The 12,121-nt window shown below is 39.5% G+C and overlaps 1 protein-coding gene across 1 annotated transcript; it reads left to right on the top strand.

Annotated features, from left to right (window-relative positions):
* The first annotated feature begins 1,628 nt into the window (after positions 1-1,628).
* Positions 1,629-9,108, top strand: LOC129328630 (uncharacterized). The gene is made up of 2 exons (XM_054977816.1): positions 1,629-2,000; positions 6,831-9,108. The coding sequence occupies exons 1-2, from the start codon at positions 1,862-1,864 to the stop codon at positions 7,427-7,429; spliced, it is 738 nt and encodes a 245-aa protein (XP_054833791.1). The 5' UTR covers positions 1,629-1,861; the 3' UTR covers positions 7,430-9,108.
* The last annotated feature ends 3,013 nt before the right edge of the window (positions 9,109-12,121 follow it).

Genomic DNA, 12,121 nt, shown 5'->3' with positions numbered 1-12,121 from the left:
CATACCACTACCGAAATATATACATTTGGCAGGCAGGGCCAAAAATAGGCACAAATTCAGTAACACCAACGTTCTTTACCCATAACAAGTGTTTTGCTTGTTCCATAGGTACAGTGGAAAGGTACGCTTTCAGAGGCAATAGCAGCAGGAACTCAAACTATCACATTTATTCAATTAGTTCTGGTTTTGCTGTTCTAATTCCATTCTAGTTCAGATCAATAAAGAGTAGGTAATTGCATCAACAGCCAGCTAGTGCAGTCCTATGTAGAGCTGCTCCATTTTAAGCCCACTGAAATCTAGGATCTAGAGAAACCCACTGAATACAAGCCAGATCTATTCCTTCTTACTCAGAAGTGATTTCAGTCAGACTTGCTCCTAAGTTAATGTACACAAGAAAGCATTTTATAAATGCTGAGCATTAATATAGTGATGGTACTTAACATATGCAGATAATTTTCAGTGCTTTTATTTATTTAGGACACTTTAAATCTGCTTTTCTCCATTCAATGCAGACCCAAGCAGCTTACAACATACAAAAAAGCACACACAAAAAACAAATCTCACAGTTACTGCTTGCCATCACATCAATTAGCAAGCATAGCAGGTTTGACCTTGATGAAAAGTCTCTTCCCAGGCAGGCACTCATTTCCAAATACTTCAAATGCATTAATTATCTTGAAATATTTACAAAAGTCTTATAAGGTAGATAAGGGTTTATTACTTCCCTATTGCAGATGGGGAGGGGGCTGAGGCGGAAAGACACTGACAACTTATGCTAGATGGAATTTGTACCTGGGACCTCTCAGGTGCTGATGGACACTACATCGCACCAATTCCACATGATGAACATGAGAAATATTTTTTCAGCACTCCATATCTTTTCATTCCCATTAGCATCCTGGCCTTCTTAATGGATCAGCAGGTGTCCCCCCTTTAGTTTAACTCTCTCTCTCTCTCACTCACACACACACACACACACACACACACACGGTGGCAGAATGAACTGCTGCATTTCAAAGAGCAGTTTCAAAGGAGCGCAGTTTTGGCTGGTTCCCCGAGCTCCAAACTCCCCGCAAGCAGAAACACAACAGAGCAAATGGTATAGAATCTTCCTCCCTGGGGTGTTAGTTCTCTGTTAGCACAGAGTTTTCTGTGTGAAGTTGGACTCCACCTCCTGCCACCTGAAAGCTTGCCGTCTATTCTACCACCTCATATCAAAGCCGATTCTGCGATCCTGAATCTTGTGCTTAGACTGATCTTGTGCAGTCCTTCGCACCATGTTAATAATGAAATAAGGCGAAACAAAGCACACGAGCGTTTATTTTACCCAGTTCAGCTCCCACACACAAGCACACCCCGAACGTAAAGCTCTCCCTGATAAGTGCACACGCATCTCATTGCGCATGCGCTGTTTTCTTACCGGCCGTTAAAGAAATTTCTCGTTTGCCGACGGAAGAGAAAATGCGCCGGGTCTGTATCGCGCATGCGTATGACTAAGGACCCCCCCCCCCCATGAAGTTTACGTAGACGAATGTTTCTGGAACTGTTCTTAGTTACGCATGCGTGCTCCGCTCTACGACCCGGAAGAATATACGTTGCTATGGCAGCTACGTAGGTTTCTCGGCGGGTGGTCTTTTTCTGTAGCTTGGCTGGCGGCACTTGGCGGAAAATTGGCTCTTTTGCTGCGTTCGCTGCCTCGGCCACTGAACTCGCAGCGATTGGACTGAGGACCGGCCACTGCTCAGTGGCTTTCAGAGTTTAGATGGGCGCGTGAGACGTTCCGGAGAGAAAGAGGGCCGGGTTAAGTCACCCTTCTCCACATCGGTGGGGTTTCTTATATCTGCGGGAAAAAAATAATTCAATGCCTTTTCCAGCAATGGTACCCGCTAAGGGAAGAAATGTCAACAACCTCATTGTGTGTGGGCCTTCAGGAAAAAAGGAAGAAGAGATTGCCAACAAGGAGTGTGCTATTGTTGAAGCTGTCATGCCATCAGTAGAGGGTAAGCTGTGGATTGCAGACTCCAGTATGCTTGTGACACAGTCCCAAGCAGATGCTTTTATTCTGTGTTTATAGACTTCAGTGTATTTATAGGCGGCCTTTTCCCACATAGTGAGAAGTATGCAGACATAACAATAAAAATGTGTAGACACAACAATAATGATGATGATAAAACCATAAACAGGAAAAACAGGAAGTGAAGAAGGGCTGAAAATGCAGAACACAGACATTCCAGTACAGTACTGGGAATTGTGTACCTGTATAATAAATATGTCTTCAGGTTTTGTTCACTTTGTCTTCAGTAGGGCAAGCAGAATTCTAAAGGGGGATAAAATGAGAGCATAAAGGTTTGGTGTTTAATCATGGACAGTGGGGGCTAAGGACTGCAGAAGATATCTGATACAGTAGCATATAAAATTATGAGATACTTAATAAAGTTGCTCTTGGCATGTTGCTGTATGTGATAAATAAAAAACATGCTGTTTTCACAAGGCCCTCAGAATATTTTGCCAGAAAATGTGGTAACAGCCACTGTTATGATTAGATTAGACTTTGGGGGGAAGAAATGTACTCTTAAACTATTTGCTGTGGTAGTGAGATAGTGCATACACAGGATGCCTGATATTTCCTGAAAATGGAAGAAAATAATGAAGTACCTGATTGTTTTATGTTCTTGACCCCTTCTTTCAAGCAGGTGGCTCTATCCACAATTGGTAAGTGGATTTTGGTCCACTTATTTTCTCCATCACTATTGTTCTTAGGAGAATCTATAGTTTGCCCTTTTTTTTGTTTGCACAGTAGACATGTTAGTGTTTATCCTTCATGTTTATTTGCATGTATGTTAAGAGCAGCTAAAGAACTGTAAGTCAAATTAATCTGATGCAATAAAAAGTAATGACTAATTGCTGTAATGTAAATTGTATACAGTCTTTTCAGGCTTGTGTTAACATTAATAAAATTGAAACATATGGAGTATTTTGAACTCTTTAAAGTACATGTTAAGTATTTAACACTTCATCGCATAGCAAACTAATATCCTATCTTTCCATTGTAAAACATTTTCTGTAAGATAGAAGGGAGCTGGTTAGAGGGAAGAATGTCATGGACTGTACTGAAAGAAGAATTCAGTTTATAGAAAAGTAATCCCTCCCCAACCCTTGTACCATCATCTTTTCTCTCTGACCTGCTGTCACAGGTTGCTTGTCTTTCTTTCCCCCTTTCCTTATCCCACTGCTGTCTCTTACTGCCCTCTGGTTTCTCCTGCCACACACTAAAAAGTTGTTTACAGGGGTTGCTAGAAAATGCCATGATGGTGGTGGAGCTGTTGTGGGGTTTCATCTGGATTTGTAGAACATCCTGCAACTAAACATTGCCTTATCAGAACTGGATATAATTTGCTGTCCTTCAGTGGTACTGTAATAGGTATCATCTAGCATGACTCTTCTTGCGATATCTAATTGTAGGGCTGCCCTGGGACTTGGAAAGTGAAGTAGTGGAGCAGACATGAAATCTGAGGATAACATGAAGTGAGGAGCTGTTAACATAGAAAAGCATGTACTCAGTATGAGTTATATAATATCATAAAGTGGATGAATGGAACAACACTCAATAGCACAAGAGCCAACGTGGTGTAGTAGCTAGAGTGTTGGACTAAAATCTAATCCCCACTCCATCACTGAAGCTTGCTGGGTGACCTTGAGCCAGTCATCCACTCCCCATCTAACCTACCTCACAGGATTGCTGTGAGGAAAAATGGAGGAGAGGTAAATTGAAGTAAACTTCTTTGATTCCCCATTGGGATGAAAAGGTAAGGTATAAAAAGCAAATATTAAGAGAGTAATCCTAAACAGATCTATTCAGAATCAGTCTGTTTGGTGGTGCTTACTCCCAGGAAAGTGTTCTCAGGCTTTTGCTTAAAGTAAAGTATTAACTATATGTCTGTAACTAAGTGTAATACTTGTACATTTTAAGCAAGGTTTTTTCCACTACTGCTATACTTGTTTCCTTCTTGCTTACAGGTTAAATTCATGGTATTAGTTTTTAACTTTAAAAAAAAAACCCTTGTGGTAGGCCTTCACAAATTGTCTTTGGCTCTAGGAGCCAACCCAAAAATTTAGGGGCCAGGCTCATTTGGGTTTTTTTGTATTTTAATGGTCATATTTTCTAATTATTGCTACCACAAAACATAATCCTAAAATCTTATCTGTTTCTTGTATCATTTTAAAGCAACAACAAAACTATTGTAGTATATAGTACTGGGCAGAAATAAATATGGGGTAAACCTGGTTGTTATCATCACAACTTTTTTTTAAAAATAAATTTTATTGGATGAGGTGATATAAAATAGTTGGTTAATACGTACAACTTATCCAAATTAAACCTTCCTGAATATATAACCCCACCCCTCCCCTCCCCCTTTTCTCTATTGACTTCCAACAACACTCGAACCCCCCGTTTATTCATAGAGATTATTATTTCACTATAATACAATTATATTATGTTACCCATGGTAGAGATCTTATATATATTCCCTCATTAAAATCTTACTTAATAAAATTTAAAATATTTCTTAAACTTCTTCCAGTCTTCCAAAAAAAAAATTCTGGATCTTGCTCTTTCAGATTTCTAGTTAATTTGTCCATTTCGGCCATGTAGAACAGCTTCCTTGTCCATTCTTCAATATTCGGTACTTCTTATTGTTATCATCACAACCTAACTTAATCATTACTTTAAAAAGCTCCATTTAATAGAATATTGGAGTCAGTATAGAAAGCATCTGGTTAAGAAATGAATTCATCTGCCACCACTGAATGGCAGTGGTGGCAGATGGTAAATATATAAGGAAGCCATGACAAGAACTATAGAGGTGTAATGTCCTGGAATTGGCTTCCTAGAACTCCTATAGGAACAGAGAATTTCAATGATTTCATAAAAGGTTTAGATAACTTTATGAGAAGTATCTTTTCATTGTGGCCCATATGGTTCAGATCAGATTTGTGTTACCTCCTCTCCATAATGCAACAAGGTGGTAAAATAGCTTAAGTCAACTGATTGCATATTGTTTGACTATTTAAAATGTTTTAAACAGAATTGAATACCTTAATATAATGCTATATTATATAATGGACAGGATTGTTCTGTCTGCCATCCTGGCTTACTAGAGGACCTCCCGCTTACCTCTCTGCAGGCATTCTAGCACAGAGAGGCTGCCCCCATCAGATGGCTTGCAGGGCTAGAAAGACGCACAGCTGATAGGCAGGACTATAAGGCCTGGCAGGACCACACTCTGAGGGGTGTGGTCCTGCGAATCAGCTAGATCATGGTGGCATCCCTTCACCACTTAGCTGAAGTTTATACCCAGATGGAAGGTGGTGGTAGTGGTAGAAAATGCCATCACATTGCAGGCTATTTACAGCAACCCCATAGGGTTTTCAAGGGAAGAGATTTTGGAGGTGGTTTGCCATTGACTGCCTTTGCATAACAACTCAGAACTTCCTTAGTGGTCTCCCAGATAGATACTAATCAGGGCTAACCCTGCCTAGCTTCTGAGATCTGAAAAGATCAGGCTCGTCTGGGCCATCCAGGTCAGAGCAAACAGAAGATGACAATAACCACCCACCCCTTGATAAAGCCGCAAAGATTTTTTAAAAAATCATAGTCTTCTTTTCAGGTAAGTATAGTATATCTAGTCTTATTTGCTTGAATCTGGATTTGTGCTTCATGCATCTTTTTGAGTTGCAGTTTGCTGGTGGCAGGAGACTTTGTTCCATATTTTATGGACTGCTCTGGGAAAAGCTTCTGTGTGGATGCTTGTTTATCTTGTTACTCCTTTCCATTAAGTTAATCTGTTTCCTTTGACTTTCAGGGAGAGTTGGTCTTCCTTAGTCATTGGCGTTTGTGCATTTGTACTGAGATGTGTGTCATGTATTATGGATTTTAAAACCCTAGACATAATTACTGAAATGAACGAACCCCTTTTATTGTAAGAGAGACCAATTTTATGAGGCTGTTAGCTAACCAAAATTCCATTTAATGATTTGAGGTGCATCTCAAGGATTTGGTATTTAAATGATGGTTCAGTAGTCTGTCAAATACCCCCACTTAATTACCAACTGCAGGGAAATTTCCCTCCCTCTGATTGATACCTCTGCACACCACCCATTAGTAGACCTTTGAAGCCTACTTCTTCATTGTGCACTTCCTTGTGCACTATGTATGCCCCCCCCCCAAAAAAAGTATTGAGAGAAAAATCCTCCTTATTCTGAGGAAACATTTCATTTATCTGGACCTTTTGGGGAGGGCCCCCCTTCTCATTGATCAAAGGCAAATCTGCTCTATTCCCTAAAACAAAGACTATCAACTTACAGTCTTTGTCAGCTATAAATTATGTAGCTTGGAATGCTTGGTTTGCCTGGTAAAGAAATTGTAAGTGTTGGAATATAGGCTGGAAGGTCTGACATTCAGTCATTGTGGGGTTAATGTGTTTACCCAGTGTGCTATTGTTTGAATTGACCTGGAAGGGAAACCTGGCAGAGAGCCAATAGCCTAATCTAACTCAGAGCCCAGAAACAAAGATGTGTTTGTAAATTACTATTGGTCAATTGATCAGGTGAATTAATTTTTATAAAACATAACTTCCTAAAGTCCAGCTGGTTGCTGTTTTTCTTGACTTTGGTTTTGTAGGCATGTTGATCAAAATTATCTCACATTAAAATATTTATATGTTCAAACTTCTAATCCTTTAAGGGGTGAGTTATTGATGTGGAGCATTATTAAACTTCCATGGAGTACAAACTGAAGTACTCAGCTTAATGTGGCATTTTACTTTTAGGTATTGGAAATCATAAACCTGCAAAAAAGGAAATCTGGATATGTGGAAATTCTGTGATTTCGGTATCGAAGATGAGAGCCAAATCCACCTCTCATTGGTTTCTGTTGGGCTTCCCACCTTCAACTACAAATGTGTATTGGTATGGTAATCCTACACTGATGTGGGATGATCTATTACCTCTTCTGCATGAAATATATCATTGCCGTTCTTATCCATCTATTATATTAATACACCTTGGGGAAAATGATCTGTTGATAGACAGTAGATGTTCACTTGTTCCCAGGATGCAAAATGACTTGGGTATCCTTAGAAGAGCATTACCAGATGTGGTTATAATTTGGTCTTCATTATTACCACTACACTTTTGGACATCATCTGAGAAGCTTCAAGGTATGGAATCTGAACGTAATAATGTTAACTGCAAAATGGCAAAATATTGTAATGAAACTGGCATATGCTATTTATCACATAAGTTGATTACTGCTGAAAAGAAACCCCTGTTCATGCCTGATAACACACTGTCTAGTGCAGGAGCTGATATTTTTGTAAGGGATCTGGTAGAGGTCTTAAAGCCCTATCATGTCTGTAATGAATTCTAAAATTATCTTCCTTGGTGGAGGATAGGTTTTTTAAGACCTTCTTTACATCCCAGTCCTATATGTGCACTGGTGTCTTGGGTTTTGTGGGAAGCTGGGTGGGTGGAAAAGAAATACTGAAGACATCTGCTTGTAGTTGTCTGGAAGGATACGTATGTTGCCTCTCCATCATATTATATCCTGGCTAGTATTTTTCATGTGTTAACAAATTTTGTATGAAGAAAAAATGTACGAAGGAAAATAGATCAAGGCTATAGTGGATATTTATTTCCATTTTTGTTATTCAGAGGACTCTCAAGTATTGTATTTTCATTTGTGTAGAGCCTCCTTTTATTGCAATCAAGGTCATGGTAGGCTGTGACACTATTCAGTGGGCAGTTTGTACGTTACAGTTATGTGTTTGTCATATACTAGGAGAACTATGATGTTGCCAGAGATTATTTGGAACAATATGAATGCAGTAGTCATTCTTTAGCATATTCATCATAGATAGAACATAGGGACATTTTGCCATACAATAGCCTATTGCTTTGGTGCCAGTTTTGCCTTTGCTTTGTTTTATTGTTTGTAGTTCCCATGTAGGCTTCCCCTCTTTACTATCTACAGGTATTGGAAGACTGGTTAGTTTTACGACTTTCTCCCCAAAAGTTGTATTTCTAAATTATCATATTGTGGTTCAGCTCCCATCTTATGAATGTAGCACCTCTCTTGCATCAGTAACAATTGCAGGAAGCTCAGCGACGTTGTCCATTAAGATAAATCCAAGTAGCAGCAGTAAGGGCTACTTTAGGATTAACTAAAAATCATTTTATCTTGCTTTTAAATGCCACAAACCTTTTCTTCATGCTGGAGTTTGAACAACAAAGAGAGGGAAGAAGGAAAGAAAAGGGTATTGTTGGTAAGGAAAATAGTGTGGTGCTCTGTTCACAATATGAGGTACCCCATTTGCAATCTTAAAGTGATGGAAATTTCTCTGCTGAGTAAGTTGCATGTTGTGACAAAGCTTATTTGGGACAAAGAAGCAATAGCCACTGTCCTTTTGATAAATATGGAAGCTGTAATTTGACATTTTTAACATATGTAAACAGGGTGTCGACATGTTCTTTACCAGCTATATCTTATCTGAATTTTCTTAGCTCCCTCTTTTTTATGTGATCTGAGAAAGAGGACTGTGATGCTCTATAGTGATTTTTAGTTGGTCCAAAAAAGTATTACTATTGCTGTTTTCATAATTGTTGTTACAACAGACTAGCAAGCAATCTTATTTTATTTTGCTCTTCAAAATAATTAGTGGTTTTGTTTTAGAAGAATGATTGGGTTTTACGCTTTCAGCACAATATATAACCATAATAGCTTTGTTTAGAGGAGTCAGGCTGATGTTAACTGTGAAATGACCAAAGAATTTGTGTGTGGTAGCCCCAGCTTGAAAATGATCCTATTTGTACAGAAATCAAATTGCTGGAGAAAGATAAACTTCCATGGACATTTAACAAATATTATGGAGCCCATCAGGATGCGTTAGACACCAAGCATCCGCAGATCTTCTTGACTCTTCATGATGATTCTTTGGCTGTCATGAAATTACCTACATCTGAAAAAGAAATGGACTTATTTTTGGCTACCTGCAATTTTATTATGAATTTTCTTGTTGAAACTTAATTATAATAAAAACTATGATTTGAAAAAAATTGTTAGTGCACTTCCAATGGTTCAATGTTCAGTGCTGCAGAAAACTTTGTGGTGAAATGAAGCCTCAACATTTCAGACTAAGCTACTCCCTTTGTGGATGAAAACAGAAGAAATTGTGCTACCGCTGATGCTCTTTTATATTGTTTGCATCTGGATCCTTACAGGAACTTTTAAGGCTGTGGTCTTGTGTGGATGTTTTTCCTGTCTTTCTCTTTGAACAATAATGGAAAAATTAGAAATACCTGCAAAATCAAGAACCAGTTATTTCTTCAAAATACTTGTTTGTGTTAGTATATGTTACTAATTTGTTCAAAGACCTTGTCAAAACTATCTCCAAAATTCCAGACATGAAGTCTACTCTTAAACTGAAGTTCTAGTCAGCCTTAACACTCCATACACACTTGGAGTTGGAATAACATAAGAACATAAGAGAAGCCACGTTGGATCAGGCCAGTGGCCCATCCAGTCCAACACTGTGTCACACAGTGGCCAAAAACCAGGTGTCCTCAAGAGGTCTGCCAGTGGGGAAGGGACACTGGAAGCCCACCCACTGATTGCCCCCCCCCAAAAAACACCAAGCATATAGAGCACCACTGCCCTAGACAGAGTTCCATCTATACCTTGTGGTTAATAGTCACTGATGGACCTCTGCTCCATATGTTGATCCATATGCCAGCAGATTGCTCTAGTTGCATAGTGTGATTGAAACACTGCTATTCATTCATGGTATATTTATTTTGTAGCCATTTGCAATGTAAAACAAATATAGGGTCAGAGATTCCGTTCACTAGACCCTGTTTATGATTTGTTCCTTAGTGTATACAGATACAAGGATTACATGTTCTGTTTCTCTGGGACCAAAATCTGACTGTCCGTGTCAATAGAAGAATCAGTATTCATAACAGGCCTACCTGATTTGTTTAGATTCTCGGCCTATTGCACACCATCACTATGTTTAACATGTATATTGAATTAATTTTTATAGAGGAGCTTTAAGTTGATCATGCTATAATTCCTTCATCCACAAGGAACAATGGTAGTGATCTACATGAGTATGATTTTTTCCTGATAAAGAATAATCTTGTCTAAATCAAGTTGCCTAGTTTATCTTGACTCTCTTCTTCCACAGATATACACTTTGCTGCTGTGTGCAGTCAAAAGATATTTGTTCCCTAACTTTGAGAGTGAAAAAATACAGCCCTTATTTCCAAATAATTTCCCTCAACACTGCCTTTTCAGTTTCTCTTTCCCTAGATACCATAATACTGCTCACTTCGCTTTTAACTAACTGATGCAGAATTAAAGCAATACGTTCCAGCGCTTCACTGGAACCAATGCTACATTTAGAGCAATCTGCTGGCAGTAAGCATCTGTGTCTTAGGGTCTGTGATGCCTTCACTGGGGGCGGGGGGCGGGAATTATCTTGTTCAAGCAATAATGGGGCTGCCACCAAACAGGCCCCTCTTTCATGTTCCCACCAGCTTAGCTTCTTTGGCTGATGAGACATTCAGGAGTTTCTCTCCCTGTTAAGGACTGTGAATCAGAAGGGCCTCTCCCTGTGATCTTAAGTTCTGGACAAGAACATATGGAAGAAGACAGTCCTTCAAATACTCCAGTCCCGTGGGACTTAAAAAGTGAGAACCACACTGTTCTCACAAAAAGTGAGAATTGGGTTCACCCATGGTCTTCCAACATATAAAGTCACTGAATGAGACCATCCAGAATTTTGGGGATGGATGTTGATCTATATGCATATATACCCAGCTTTATATATTCCATTATCCAAGCCTCCAGATATTTCTGTCTTAGCTCTGTACTATTGTTTTGGTCAGGTGATTTAAGTCAGAAGAAGCTGAATCCAGACAAGATAGAGGTAATGCTGGTTAGGGAGGTGAATGTTTTAGAGGGATTGAATCCATTTGTAGTGGATGGAGTAGAATTGACAGTTGCAGAGTAGGTTAAGAGTTTGGAGGTGCTCAGGGTTCCAGCTTTGCCATTTGAAAAGAAAGGCTGGTATAGTAGCCAAAAGTGCCTTCTATCAGTTGCATTTGGTTCAGCAACTCTTTCTTAGATTCCAGCAATCTGGCTTTGCTAATCTATGATTTTATGACCTCATAGTTGGATTACCACAACACACACTATATTGGGATGCCACTGAAGATAACCTGGAAAGTGCAGCTTGTTCAGAATGTGGCAGTCTAATTATCGTCAGGTGCTAAGTGACAGAAACCTTGTATCTAAAAATGGCTACATTGGCTACCATTTTGTTTCTGAGTCTGGTTCAAGGCACTGGTTATGATCTTTACAGCCCTTTATATCCTAGAACCCACATATCTAACCTCCCAGATATCCCTGTCTGCCAGCTACATCCTCAGGCTGCCACTAACTGGCTGATATCCCACATAAAGAAGCTTACCTGGCATCAGCTAGAGCCTGTCTCTTCTCCATTTTAGTTCCCACTTTGGAATTGGTGACATTTTTTTGAAAGTTTTAGGAGGCGCTACAAGGTCATTTTATTTGCCAGAACTTTGCTACTGGGTATAGTTTAGTTTAGTTAATTACATTTATTTTCCACCCTCCCCACGCGCAGGCTCAGGGCGACTTGCAACAATGTTTAAATACAAAGTTTAAAATACACACTTAGAAGCATAGTAAAACACAAGGAACTAATCAATAAATACAGGCGTCAGCCTCACATAACTAAGACCCTAAACTGCAGATAATGAAGGATGGAACAATCGCCCTCAGGGCAGCATGGCAGGGGCGCGGACAGTCAGATGGGTCATTGTCAAGCCAGATAGGCCTGGCAGAACATCTCCGTTTTACAGGCCCTGTGGAACTGTAACAGATCCCACAGGACCCGGGTCTCCATTGGGAGAGAGTTCTGCCAGGCCGCTGCCTGCACTCTATGCATCTTTGGGGAGGGGAATGGGAGTTATCCGGGGTTTCATTTTGTATGCTTTAATTTTATGATGTTTTAGATTTTGATTTGTAAGCCACTTTGAG

The sequence above is a fragment of the Eublepharis macularius genome, chromosome 4 (genome assembly GCF_028583425.1).
Source record: "Eublepharis macularius isolate TG4126 chromosome 4, MPM_Emac_v1.0, whole genome shotgun sequence".
NCBI lineage: Eukaryota > Metazoa > Chordata > Lepidosauria > Squamata > Eublepharidae > Eublepharis > Eublepharis macularius.
Note: the sequence above shows the minus strand (reverse complement) of the source record. Positions and strands in the feature narration are given on the sequence as shown.

Excerpts from the sequence above, each read along its gene's own strand:
- LOC129328630 (XM_054977816.1), top strand. The coding sequence starts at position 1,862 with ATGCCTTTTCCAGCAATGGTACCCGCTAAGGGAAGAAATGTCAACAAC. Across the intron at positions 2,001-6,830 it reads TGTCATGCCATCAGTAGAGG|GTATTGGAAATCATAAACCT; the intron begins GTAAGCTGTGGA and ends TTTTACTTTTAG.